Raw genomic sequence first — 14,716 nt, forward strand, 5'->3', positions numbered from 1 at the left:
CTTATTTAGATATCACTCAAACCCATCCCCAATTACTTTGAATGGTCACACTAGTAAGGACTTCAATAGTTTGTGAACAACTCATCTTCTCTTCCTTGATGAGATTAAGATAACTCTCAGTTACATAAAGCTGGAAAATGTAGCTGGAAGAGGCAATTTGTAAATTTAAGTGTTAACTAAAGTTTTTCATCCGTTGTTAGGTTTTAGCCTTCACGTGGCTTTTCTTTCTATTTCTATTGCTTAATATGTTTAATGCTTTACACAGAGGCAAATAACTGTTCTATTAATGTCTTATTACAAAGAAACAAACCTTATACAATCTTACCACACCCTGCCTCCTTTAAACACATTCTGTAGATGATAAAAATGATATTATCCCTGTATAATCCACATGTAACATCAAGAATTCAAAAGAGCAGACCATGTTGCTACCAGGTAAGTGTTAATGGTTACGAGAGTGAAGCCCTTTAATTTGTAATTTATTAATCGTTAAACATTATTACATTATTCATACTGGTGAACAAGGACCACTTCTACAGAGGGACGTTCACAACATACATATTACATTATTATATACAGTGCAGTGCATTACAGTGGATCGTTATATGTGTATTACCAGGATGGAGGGATGGGGAGGCTGGAGGGAGAGATAAAGGGACAAAGGGACAGAGGGAGGGAAACGAGGCGAAGGAGAGAAGTGGTTCAAGGGAGGGTGGAGTTGTGATAGTAAGTTGTGTTTTTATTACTTCTTTTTTTTTTTTTTTAACCACGGTACAGTTTGATCTATAAAAGTTAAACCCATAGAGAGATAGAGTGCCACATTTTCACAGCTACTGTTAGGTGAACCTACTGGAAGTTGACTCCTGTGGGAATATCAAATGAGATACGTGTTTGTCATGAGATGCTATAGAGAGATGCTATAAAACATTCTAAGATAGTCAACCTCCGTCCAGAGTGCAGAGACCCTGGAGGGCAGGCCAAAGGTCAAAGATCAGATCAGCGTGCATGCGTGCTGCAGACATTCAGACGTGTTCGGCCCCCACTATTTCTCCTTCCATGTTTAGGCATCATTTTTGGTGCTTTCCCTTTTTATATATAAAAAATACAAAACATAACAGCGAAAAGAACTCCGTTGGTTGTTCCATTTTTCTCCCTTTTCATTTTCCCAAAACAGTTTTTTGTTCATTTTCATGTCAGTGTTTTTTTTTTCTTCCCTTTCTCCGCCAGTCACTTACATATTGACAAAGTATACAATATTTTACAACTGAACAAGACTGAGAGATAACATTTGATTTGTCCAATCAGATACAAGGCCCGGATCCTATATCAAATTGGAGAAGTCAACTGGAAGCTAACCAGTAGTAAGCAACACAACAAGCCTATGGTGTGAAGGGAGCTGTCCGATAGCAGCTCTGCATTAACATGAGCACCCGCCCTCGGGGACACTAGGCTCTGCCGGTTTGTCCAGCTTGATGTCGATCACTGGGAATTGTCCGGTTAAGGAAAAGTCAGGTGGTGAGAAAATGAGATCGGTATATTGTACGCTGGTAGTATTGGCAGATTGAGAAGAACAGGATCAGCATAAAACAAACAATGTCAGATTCACAGCCCATATTTTAGCTGCTTGGACTGGGTTACGTATTGGAGGCAGCTACAAGGTAAAAAAAACTTTGATGTACCTGAAATAGGTGCATTCTTATTTGTAATTCTTCTAACCACGTGGGGAATATCATCTGGGTCAGAAGGCTGTTATTGTTTCCCACTGAGGGTCACCCTAGTTCCCTCAACAAAAAGCCAACAGGATTTTTTCCATTGACTTTTTCTGAGAGACAAAATGTGACAAACACACATTTAGATTTGTTATTTTTTCATGAATTCCTTTAAATGTATTGAATCAGTATTTCTCTTCTCAGTCAGTCCCTTGCAATCCTCCACCACCCAACCAAAGACTATGTCATTTCCTATACAGCCACCAAGTGGTGCTACACCTGTGCATCCACACTGTCTTCTTGGCACGCTGCATTTCTTCTCTACTAAGCATGAAAAAATATTTAATGGCCCGTGCCTCAGTAGACAATAGGCTGGGCTGTTCTGTTTGTAATAGTGCCAGCCACCACTAAGAGATTAGAAATCAGCTGTTTGGCTCTCAGCCCAGCGTCGGACTCACAGCGGCTGTAAAGGATACTGCCTTCAGGATTTGCATCGTCCAAGCTTTCCATTCCAGGTAGGGCTGCTGCAACCCGACGAAACAGCTGGTGGGAGGGAAGAGGAGGAGGAGGAGGAGAAGAAGAGGACAGAAGAGAAAGAGAGAGAGCAAGCAAAAGGGAGTTTAAAAATGACATTTGATTTTTTTAAAAACGTGTCCTGCATTGTCAACAGCCTTTCAAAAAAAAGATTCTATAATACGTTATGTGGGATTTTGGTTGATTTCTCTTAGTTTTAAGTGAAAATGTAGATTTTAGCATTTTATTACTTCCGCACTCTTGCATTGATTGTGTTACTTATATTGAATTATGTACAAAATGTGCTTCAAGTACAAGAACATCAAAGAGCAAGTAGTAAATACAGAAATGTAAAGTGTTAAAACATTACATATTTGACTTGACTATTATTGCTGGTGCAATAATGTGAGAGCAGAATTTGAATGTTGTCGGTCGAGGTTGAGCTCATTTTAAGTTGTATTCTGTCAAGTAGTTCTATTAATATCCATGTATTGTATTTTATATATGCATCTTGTCTTTTCTATGTAAAAGTGTGGAGCAGAAATATGAAGCAGCGTTAAATAGAAATACTAAAGTACAACTACTCGAGTAAATGTATTTAGTTAGATGCCAGCATGTTCTGGGGAGCTTGCACTGCTCAGTCAGCCCCGGGGTTGATGTGCACACAGTCCACACTCCAATCACTGTTACACATATTTAAACTTATCAATACATGTTGCCTCAGTCACTAAAATGATGTTTAGAGCCTAAAATGATGTGAAATACGACAAAACTGCAGGCGTCACCTGTTTGACATTGCAGCCTGTTTTGGCACTGGTCTCGATGAACATGACGCTCAGCTCTTTGGCTCTCTGCTCGCCTTCCTCAATCGTGATTTGCCTGCAGTGGAGAAATCAGGCCAGACTCAGCATCATGATGATGAAGGCTCATTATTCAAGATGTCGCTTTTAACGACACACTTTCTTCTCAGGTTAGAAAATCTCCACATCAAGGAGTACATTCACTGTAACTAATTGTCATGTTCACCTCTTCTCTTCCAGATCTGTTTTGTTGCCGACAAGCATGATGATGACATCACTTCCCCTCTCTGTCCTGACATCATCGATCCATTTGCAGGTCTGCTGGAAGGAGTTCACATCTGTGGACACCGGACGTTTAATTTATACTCAGTTTATTTTTTTCTTTGCATTATTAAAACGCCTTGAACAAATAGGGCCCCTCCACTGATTTTTTTATGAACTATTGCAGTGCCCGTTCAAAGCCCGTCTGTTGGAATTGCCTGGTTGCAATCTTCTTTCGGAAACTGTAGAAGTCACATGCAGGGATTGGCCCCGCAGCAAATAATGACCGGCTTCAGGACTCAGTCCACGGAACCCTGAAGCTGCATCTGTCACTCACGCTTATGAGTTCAGAAATATTGAACGTATCACAGGTTCAAATCGCACCACATTCAACACTGCCCTTCATTGGGCCATTAACGATACACATGCTGAGTGTGATGCTAATAAGATGAAGGACTCTCCAGATGAACATTCCACATACAGACAGACAGAGATTTCTGTAAATCTTGGATCGATTGTAAACAAATTGACACAGAGATCACAGTAAAATGCATGTTTACACAAGGCAGGTAGGTTTCTGCTCACTTGTGATGTCATAGACGACCACTGCTACTGTAGAGTCTCGTATGTAGCTCGGGATGAGGCTCCTGAAACGTTCCTGTCCAGCTGTATCCCACAGTTGGAGCCTTACCTGTATCCACACACACACACAGGGAAACACACACCTTCAGCAGCTGATTCAACATCACACTACGTATACTGTGTATGCTATAGAGATGTCAAAGCCTTGTAAGTGCACATCTAAAGGGATAAGCTAGTATCAGCTTGTGTGCAGGCTGACAGAACATAATATCCTGACAAAGAGAATGTATTAATACCAGCTAAAGTAGCCTGGTTGATCCATGGAAAAGGATTTGACTTCTTAGGACTAGAAAAGCCAAAGAAGCACCAAAGGTTGTTTCTAGCTATTACTACCAGAAATAACTTTAGGATAATCATGTTAGTGTGTGAAGAATGCAGTGATTAAGCAAATCAAATCAAGGATTTGTCAAAACAGGGTGGAAAACCATTTCTTGGGCCATTTCTTGCTTTGCATGTCGACTGATTACAACTACAACGACACTGATCCATCTGCATGTGTAAATATATATAAGTGTAACTTCATCTGAGTTTTCAATGACAATCAAGGCATCCTACTGTTCGGTCTTCAAGGTACATCGTCTTCGATAGGAAGTCGATTCCGATGGTCGCCTGTGGTGGAGAAAAGAATCATCATCAGTAAAAAACAGACTTTAGGAGCGATACATCTCCCTGTCCCCTCTGCAGTTTCCAGCAGAGTGAAGGTTGTTAAATAAAAAGGAAAATACAAGAAGCAAATAAGCTCTGAAATCCAATTAGACTGAAAAACTAATTTCATTTGCATTGCCTTCGGGGCTCAATCATTCAGACTTATCTACCTTACTTCTGAGTAAGGCAAGGGAATGAGTAATCTCCATACATTTTTTACTCATCTAATATTGCTCAAACATTCAAACTAGGACACGAAAATGAAAAAATGTACATGGACCCAGATTATTGACGTATAAATTGCATACCAGTGAAGCATTACTCATTAGTCATTATTATTATATGAGAAGCTTCACATAATGTAGACCTGTCCTGTGAGTAGTCGCCTCAATTACCTTTATTCAAACATTTGAGGACATACAAATCATTACACTTTATAACATATGTAGAAAGGATAAATGCAAAGAACCATTACTTCTTAAATAAAGTAATTAACCACACATGTCATCATATGCAATTGAATTCAATTCTTCTAAATACACCTTTCCTTCTGGATCTGATCTGAATCTTACCTGATACGTGTTGTCGAAACTGTCGTACATGAATCTAGTGATGAGAGATGTTTTCCCCACTAGAACAGAGCACACACATGTTGATTATTATTTTAGTCAAGGGTGTAAACACATTCATCAACTATTTCCTGAGTAAATTCTAGAGAATGATCTGGGGTAAAATATATCAAATGTGATTAAATAGCATCTTGGGTATAGAAAGATGAAGATGCGGATTTAAAGTAACTTAATCTGCAAATGGTTTGGTAATCGACGAATCACAAACGTCATTTCTAAAGCATGGATACCAAACATCCCCCTTGTTCCAGCTTCTCGAATATGATAATTTCTTCTGTTTTATTTTCTTATATGTGAGATCTTGGTGGTTTTACGCCATTCGCCTGACAGAACAAGCAATTTAAAGATGTCAGCTCACGGGCATTTCATTTTCAGACATCCTATGGGGCAAAAACAATCGATTTAATCACAAGAATATTCATGGGACTCATTAATAATGAAAGGACTTGCAAGCTGCAGCCTTAAACATTCTTACAATGTCAAAAAATATCCATATATGGCCGTCACTATTAATCCAATACAAGGAACAAATTAATAGTGAGGATAATTATGATACTGGGAAAAGACTAGGGACATGAGTTGTAAAGGAGGTACAAATGACCAGAGGGATACAAGACGCATGAATATTTCAGACATTCAGTTCTGTCAAAACCAGACGGGGCCTCCTCCGAGGATCAAGGTGAGCCCATTCTCGGCTCCATTTTTATTTACATCCCACCCTGCACCGTCTTTAGCACCATTTTACATCAGGTCCAGATGAAGAGTGTGGAAAGCACTTCTCCAAATATAGGATCCTCCATATACGCAGACAGCAGTATATAGTCTTGAAGCCAACCAGCAATGGGGCAGTGGCCAGGCCTCGATTCAGCACCATGGACAGAAACATTGCAGCATACAGGCCACACAAACACACATGGAGGCTTTTAGTCGACACACACACACACACACACACTGATTGAAGCATCTTCACTGTAAAACACACAACCTCAAAAAAGCTGCCGTCACATTAATGCCTGGTCATGTTCATTCTGCTGTATTTTATTGAGACACCAGCCCCAGTGCTGCCACTCTGGATATCTGATGTCTGAACACGTATTCAACCACTATCGATCAGCGCCTCCGAATATATACCATCACACCAAACCGCACACACAGACACATCCAGCCACGACACACAGATTATATAGAATATAAAGCAAATAGAGCTGTGGCGCTGTCAAGCCCCGTTTTTAGCCCCTGCTCGATTATTCATGGGAGCGAAGTGGAGGCTGTGGTTTGGAGATGCTACCGACATCGCCCGGCAGCTTTGGGTGTGTCCCGAACTGACACATGGGGACTGTTTATGGTCGTCTCTCTGAAAAACAACACTAATGCTTGAATGAAAACACCACACCCTGCAGCGGGAGACGAGATAGAGGATTGCTGGTGTCGGGAATAAGCGATGGAAGTGGAATAAAGCTCTTATGTGGAGACGGGCTGTGCGTATTTGTCGGTCACTGCAGCACCATCAAAACACCACATCGCCCTGCTATGATGCGAAACATCACAATTTGCGACATATTCCTCAAGGATTTCACGCACGGTTTTTATTTTTTGAATCATCGCGTCGCATTCAATACATCTGCAATCTGGTGAAGGTTCTGCAATTTTTTTTTTGTATTCTTTGCTAGGGTTTTTTCTCCCCTTGCTGGGTTAATCAAATTTTCTCCAGTCACATCTTGTGCCAGTAGCGACAACATGGGCGTCAGGAGCGCCAGGAGCCGGCCTGCACCTCCTCTGCATCCAGACAGAAACTTTCCGAAATCAACCCAATCGCATGCATGGCCTGCAAACATATACGATGCGCATGTTTGGCGTTATAGCGGAGGACGGACCGCCCAAAACCCCAAACCACCCCCGGGCCCCTGACTCACCGCTCTGCTCGCCCAGAAACACCAGTTTAAATTTCCTCAGGGGGTTCCCCAAATCTCCTCCAGCTGACATGGTGGCAGATAAGAGAGCTCGACTGGGATGGTTCCTTAAGTGAGTGGGTTCTTGCGGCTCCGCGTCTCCTCCGCTTGTGGGATCCTCCTCTCCTCACAGAATGATGGGAATGCAGCTCAGCATCCTCCTGTCAGCCTAGGGCCGCTTGTGCGCCTGCGCGACCTCACCTATTTCCGTCCCTCACCTTTCTATTGGACCCCAAACGATATGAGTTTCATAGATGGGATATGAGCTAATAAAGAGTCATGTTAAGGCAAATATTGGTTGGTGGGGATTCTGGGTTATTTCGTTTTCTACTAATAAGCCTACATCACCACACTTATATATTATATATACACTTAACATCAGAGATAACTGATGTTTTACTCCATTTTTGATTTGACAACTATAATAATTAAACCTTAATATTAAATCTTACTAATGTATTTGGTTTTAAGAAAAAAGCGATTTGAATTAGCAAGGTTTGTATTTAGAGAAATAGTGTCTAAGAATATTGTATTTTAGGTCTAAAATGGCACAATGCGGTTTCTAATTACAGTAGAATTAAAGTGTTTTATTTCTTGTTATGTCTTTTATGATATAAAGTACGGCTTGTTACATGTGATCAGACTACAACTGTGTTTGTTCCCTGTCTAATAAATGACTACAGCTCCCATAATGCCACTGAATGGATCTCTGCTGGGTAAACACCCATATCTTTTCATCTCTATGAGTCAGAGACGTTTGTGTGTGTAATGATTGGAGTGTGACGTAGCTACCGGAGTTTGTAGCAATAGCACATCGATCAACTTCACTTTATTCAGATCCCACCAGTCCCCCATAAATAAGCACAGCTAGATAACATCTTTTAGTGAAGAAATATCAAGACCGATGCTCAAAATCAAACAGCTCGGCCTCCTTCTCTTTCCAGAAGGCAAAGCTGCGGTCGATGTATTTACAAATGTCTTCATTGTTGAAACAAGAAGCGTGTGTGTCGCCGCTACACTCGTCTGGGGAAGCGGTATGAACTATTACTTTGGGAACTAGTCTGGAATCTGGCAACAACGATGATGATGATGGTGGTGATGATGCACGGTAACAAGTCTTCGATTCCCCAAAGAAGCGAACTTTGATGTCCTCGAAGCCGTCGCTCCACTGTCGCCTCCCGGCCTGGATTTCCTGTAACACTGCCTTGTGGAAGTCCCGCACCTTCTCCCAGGGGAAACCGCCCACGTGGTCGAAGACCTCGAAGCAGAGGAGATGCCTCATCTTCCTCTCCTCGGGGAACAGTTCCTGCTCTAGGATGTGGAAGTATCCCAGCATGAAGAGGTCAAGGGTCAAGCTGTCGTGGCTCACCGCGACGCCGTCCACATCAGGTAGGAATTGTTCTGGGGAGTAGGTTACTCGAGAGGAGGACGAACAGGACTTCGGCCCCTCTTTGAGATCGAAGTTACTCCTCCAGGTTTTCAGAATCTTGTCTACGGCACCTCGTTGCTGACAGAACTGAAACATGGAGGTGATTTTCTTTTGGGGCGGCGCTGCTGTCACTCTACCTGATTCCGCCTCGGGCTCGTGTCTCCGTTTCGCCGCCCTCACTGAAATAGCGTATGCAGATTTTTTCCAGTGGCTCAGAAACAGCACCACTATGCGCTCTTTCCTCAAGCTGCTAGTCTCCATCACAGGTACGACTTTTTTAGGAGCGTCTTGATAGCTCAAATCACCGCTGCTTCCCGTTCTGCCGTCTGCTTCGTTTCCTCCTGTGGCCCCAGACGCTGCCTGGCTCTTCAGGACGTGGCCTCCACTCACGACGCCAGCGAAGGGATAAATGCCACCAATCTGACCTTCGAAGTTGGATCTGAGGTTTCTCACCGACACCCCAGACTGTTGGATCTCCATCTCAGCCCTCTCTCTCCGAGCTCTGCTGTAGCTGTTGGCCTCTAAACGATGGCTAAAAGCAGACGCCATACCTATATGAGGTATCCTGCATCCACCAGAGGTCTCCATGTGTGCTGGCACCATCTCTTGGCCTTGTTGTAGGAATCCCTGTCCCACATCGATCCCTGAACCATCTTTGACGCCCTGCAGCCCTTCCATCATCCCTTCCATTATTCTCCTCTCACCACTATATTCTGTGGTTTGGCTCAGGTTGGCCACCAGCAGAGACATGCTCTTAACAATCTCTGAGACACGACTGCACCACACTGGCAAAGTCAGGTGTACTTTGCTCTCTGCGTCCACCTGCTGTGGGACCTCAGTGTTTAGGGAGATGTTGACATTGGGGTCGGGTAAAATGGCCCTCAGCTCCTCGGTCAGCCGGGTCAGCTCCAGCTCGTAGGCCCGGCAGTGTTTCTGCAGGGACACAGTCTCGATCTGCTGCTGCAGGTACAACAGGTCGTCCTCGGTTAGCAGCTCCCCGAAAGGCCCCAGGACTGCGTTGTGCGCCTCGGAATACTTCCAGCCGTCCTCTGTTGTGTGGCCATTAGTCATGCCCTGTTAGGGGGATGAAGACATTTTAACAGAGAGGTTTTATCTATAGGGAAAGTTAAACCTTTTAATAACTATTTGCATGTATTAAACTGGGCATGCACTGTGTGAATGTTGTTAAATTCCACCTCAAGCTCAAGACGAAGAAGGGGAAGTTTGTGCCACCCCTTAAAGGTCCCCATGCCACCCTTTTGCCACCCCATGACATTTTCTCTTGTTCCGCCCGTGCATAAGGTGCGAAGCTACAGATGAAGAGTACCTGTCTCCTTTGTTCCTCATCGTCCTGCAGCCGGACCTGCAGCTGCCGCACCATCACCTGTCGTTTCCACTCTGCTATGGGGCGGCCGGCTTCATCGTACGTGGGCACCAGAGAGTCAATGTCGGCCAGGATCACATCAACGATTGGCAGCGGCGCTAAAACCTCCTCACTGTCAAGCCTCTGTGGGCGTTCAGCAACATGAGACACAGTCAGAGAGCGAGCTGCGTCTGGAGCCACAGTATAAACAGCGTAACATCAAACACCAGTAGGCCAAAGGTCAAGCCCAAGTAACTGATGATATATTTTAAAATCAAATCAGCATCGGTTTATTCCCAGCGCAAAACATTCAGACTTGTCATAGCAGGGAAAGGTGTGCGTGGTTCAAATAACATAAAGGTGATACTAAGGTGTCTCAGAAAGTCATGACAGCAAGAGAGAGAGCCAACTTAACAAAAATATACCAGGACCAACTAAATTATATCCAGCGTTCCCTTATTTCATTACATATACCTGTGCTTTTTCAGCTATTATTATTGTTATTATTTTCCTATTTTTGTTACCGTTTGTCCAGTGAAGACAGCCGTGAAGCCAGCGTGCTTCAGAGACTTTAGAGACTTCATATGAGACATGAGTGTCAGATCCCTCTCTGGAGGCTTCAGGTGGAACGACGTCACCACTGTAAAAAAATGTTTTGATATAAATAACCAACACAAACACAGACGGCATGAACAAAAATTGGTTTCCAGTATAAATGTAATGCTGCAATGACTGAATAAATGTATGGTGTAATAACATGTAATAATTTAAACCACATTCCTAAAACCTGTTGAAATGTACACGTTTGAAAGGCCGAGGAGTGAATTCACCTGAGGAGGCCAGCTGCACATGCTGGATGGAGCCGGTGGTGGGGTTTTTAGAAGATGGAGCAAGGGGGGAGGCAGGGTGACGAGGGAGGGGCAGCACCTCTTTCACTGGCTGCTAGACACACACACACACACACACACACACACACACACACACAAAGACACACACACAGCAGGCATGAGTCATGCTTAAAGGAGCTCCGACTTACCCAAAAAGCAGATGCACATATGGGGAAACTTGGTGTGACTAGTCTTTGTTGTTATGTCTGATGAAAATGAACGGTTTGTTATCTCCGCCCAAGAACACATGGAGAGTAATTCTTGAATCGTTACTGTTAAGTTTGACTAAAGGAGGAACCGTGGGCAGATTTTGGTGATTTAAGGTCAAATGAAATATAATGTAATGTAAACGTTTGTTACCTTGTGAACATGACATCTCCAGACCTCCAGGGATTCCTTTTAAATTTGGTATAAATGTTTACTTTGACCCACAGTTGAACTCCTGAGAAGTTGGTCGTCAAAGCTCAAAGGTAAAATTTCAAGGTCACCGCGACCTTGCGAAAACCCTTTTTTGTCTCGTGAACGCAACATCTCAGGAATGCCTTGATAGAAACCTTTCAACGGTGGCATTTTGTTCACTAGACAATGTTTTTGGCCTCTTGAACATGGAGGCAAAGGCGACTCCACCATCCATAGAGATGGAATTGATTTTTAGCCATAGACCTTTTTCACAACAAACATTTTGACCTTACATAAATGAAAAAGCACAGATGCAGCTAATAATATTAACCATGGCTCATTTTAAATTTTTCAAAGTTTTAATAAAGGGAGTCAAACACCCATTTTCTTAAGTTGCCTTAAGAAGCCTATAATTTGATCCCTTGACTGATGACTGGTCACCTTGCTGTTCTCCATGTTGGCTCATTCACCGCAGCAGGTGCTCAGCTTTCTGAAAATGACACAAAACGACGACAACACAGAGCAACATGAACTGGGACCGGACAAACCAAACAACTGCACATGGCAGAGAAATGTGACACAGCTCACACAGCATTAAACCGCTCCAAGGTAATCTTCTAAGTGACTGAGAACCCACAATTGAGAGCACACACACACACACTCATGCACACACACATGCACATAGGGTTAATATAAATAACAGAGGCCACAGCTCATAGTGCTTGGAGCTCAAACAAGAGGTGGTGAAACTGGACCCTCTGCAGTGAATGTTGGTGAATGTCTGTGAACTTCGGTGAATGTAGCGTAGCCCCCATAGAGAGCAGGAGAAAGTCTGGTACAGTTTGGAGAGACTCGATATCCTGCTTCAGGTAACCTGACTGATTCGGTGGATTATTCTTTTTTCACAGGCTCAGTGACATTCAATAGCTTGAATACTACAGTGACATAAGGATGGCCTGAATAAAGTAAAACTGTAAATGCTTTATGCACAACTTATACTACCATAGGAAATAAAACATTTCTGACTGTAATTATCTATCTATCAATCACAAAGGAAAGCTCACAACAAATGTGATGTTTTCTATATATGAATTGTGTATTGTTATTAGGGCATTTACCAAACCAATGTTTTTAACTGTTACTCTAATACCTTTGTTGTATTTTATTTGATTATTTCATATATTTCTATCTCTGTCATTCATATTATTATACTCCTTTGACTTATTTAAAAATTCGTATTTGGATTCCTTTTTTAATCTATTAACCTCTATTATTCTGCTCCTTTTATTCTCTTATTTGTAGATGGAGAGTGCTTTGTAAATAAAACTGCCTTGCCTGTTACTGCCGGTGATGTTTGTCTGTAACTCTTTTCTGCTTCCTATCTCTATCTCACTCAAACTTAGTGAGATACCAACAGTTAACATCTGTCACCAGTCCAAAATACACATTTCAGATTTAAGTGTATTTTTATATTTAAAAGTAGGAATAGGTTTCCCTCTGTGGAGTGCAACACCAATTCCAAATCGTTGTCTAATTGTCATATTAACGTTATTACATTTTTTATCTATACATTTAATATCTCTTTCAATAAATTTGACTCGTTTAAACCAAGCTCACTTTTCATTCAAACCAATAATCATTAATCAGCGATCATAACCTGAACACACGCAGTACTCACAGTTTGGTGTGACAGCACGAAATAATACTCGATGATGACAAATGTTCATATAAAATAGTGAACGATACAGAAGCAGGTGTTGACTGCCTCTTCACTGTGGAGCAGCGAATAAACAGTAAGACCAAGGAGCAGCATCACCAGGACCCAAACCTCAGATGGGGGTCCTTCTTAGTGTGCATAATTAAACAGGTGGGATAGGGTGACCTGCACCTGGAAGTATAGAACGATAGCACTGTGAACATATGGAGGAGAGGACATACTGTGTGTGTGTACTTGTTTTTGTTACCTCTTTGGGACCTTTTTCCAGTATATACATTGAGCTCTGTACTCAGGACTAGTGGACCTAATGGGGACCAAAGCTGTTGCGAGTGCAACAAGAAACTGGACCCAGTCGGCAAACACAAAGCGCAGAGGCAGAAGTAGCAGTTCCAAAAAGTCAATTGTGTTTATTAACACAATAAAACTCCAAGAGGTTTCAAGAGCGGGAGGTAATCTTGATGAGCTGAACCGGAGGGATGGAGGAAGGCAGGTTGACCTCAGGGAGGATCTGAGGAAGGGAGCTTGAACCAGGTCTGAACTAGAAGGGCAGATGTGGCCTCCGGAGTGTCCTTGCAAGGACGCAAACACGTCTGAATTTACGGTGTGGGGACATTTTGGGAAAGTAAGGACATGTTTGCCATTTTTCATATTCTGACCCCCTTCCATCGAGCTTGAGTTAAGACTTGATTTTGAGGTTAGGGTCTGAATTGGTTTAGGTCAGGGTAAGGGTGAGGCTTTTAGTTGCGATGGCTAAGGTCAGGGTTAGGAGCTACAGGGAATACATTATGCCAATGAGAAATGCAAGGTTGTGTGTGTTTGAGTGTGTGTGTGTGTGTGTTTGTGTGAGTGTATGTGTGTGTGTGTGTGTGTATGTGTGTGTGTGTGTGTGTATGTGTGTGTTAGTGTGTGTTTGTGTGTGACATTTCAGCAGAGTCCAAAGTCCTGCTGACATTATCTATATTTCTGTGAATCAGTTTTACAAAACTGGTTAATTTTTACAAAAGGTCTGGAACAAATATCTTTAATCATTCTCTGTCATTTCAGTGAACACTTCAAATGCCAGCTGCTGTCATGTGTCACTGCAGCAGGACATTCACAGGGTGATATTGAAATGCGCATGGTTAAATATTTTACATTCATTCCAAAGAAAAGGCCGACAGTATCTGATCAGACTAACTGTTTGTCAGTGGTCTGGTGAAACCATAGACTGAACCCCAGGGCCTGATGGGAGGTAGCAGCTGCCCCTCACTCAGTCTGGGGCCTTTTGTGTCAAGCCCAGTATTTCTGCCTCTGTTCTTAAGGGATTAGTTGGACTGGCCCCTGCTGCAGCAGAGCACGTGTGAGAACATAATCAATAATGGAAGGCTGCACAAACGCAACCATCACACACACAGACACACACACTGTGTGTGTTCATTCTGAGCACAACAGACATGAAAAGAACACTACATTACACTTTCACTTTTTTGGGACATTTTCAAGTTGCTTTGTCAGCACTGTCTTGTTGGGGTTATGTTTAAAGACCTGTTTTTCTCCTGTGAAACGTGATGAGTTAGGGAAGGAAAAGAAAAGCTTCATTTACAGTGGACATTATAGCATGTGTCAGTTAGGAAATCGTTTCTGCCCTCCCTGTGAGAAAAACAAGCTTTAAATCAATATTTGCTTAGGCTCTTATGGCTGGAAGTAAACATATGTATATATAAATTCTAAGGTTTCAAAGAGATTTCATGTTAAACAAAAATCTCCTATTAATAAAAATGTTTATAATCTAGT

General features: G+C 42.5%; 2 protein-coding genes across 2 annotated transcripts; both read right to left on the bottom strand.

Annotated features, from left to right (window-relative positions):
- Window positions 1–440: 440 nt before the first annotated feature.
- rab6bb (RAB6B, member RAS oncogene family b) lies at window positions 441–7,296 on the bottom strand. The gene is made up of 8 exons (XM_062403576.1): window positions 7,113–7,296; window positions 5,143–5,201; window positions 4,481–4,534; window positions 3,869–3,974; window positions 3,249–3,360; window positions 3,008–3,101; window positions 2,186–2,252; window positions 441–1,482 (listed from the first exon to the last, which is right to left on the bottom strand). The coding sequence occupies exons 1-8, from the start codon at window positions 7,180–7,182 to the stop codon at window positions 1,418–1,420; spliced, it is 627 nt and encodes a 208-aa protein (XP_062259560.1). The 5' UTR covers window positions 7,183–7,296; the 3' UTR covers window positions 441–1,417.
- A 747-nt stretch (window positions 7,297–8,043) lies between these two features.
- On the bottom strand, window positions 8,044–11,682 carry espnlb (espin like b). The gene is made up of 6 exons (XM_062404364.1): window positions 11,668–11,682; window positions 10,771–10,882; window positions 10,465–10,580; window positions 9,905–10,084; window positions 9,285–9,651; window positions 8,044–9,170 (listed from the first exon to the last, which is right to left on the bottom strand). The coding sequence occupies exons 1-6, from the start codon at window positions 11,680–11,682 to the stop codon at window positions 8,044–8,046; spliced, it is 1,917 nt and encodes a 638-aa protein (XP_062260348.1).
- Between the last annotated feature and the right edge of the window lie 3,034 nt (window positions 11,683–14,716).

This window comes from Platichthys flesus, chromosome 14 (genome assembly GCF_949316205.1).
Source record: "Platichthys flesus chromosome 14, fPlaFle2.1, whole genome shotgun sequence".
Lineage (NCBI taxonomy): Eukaryota > Metazoa > Chordata > Actinopteri > Pleuronectiformes > Pleuronectidae > Platichthys > Platichthys flesus.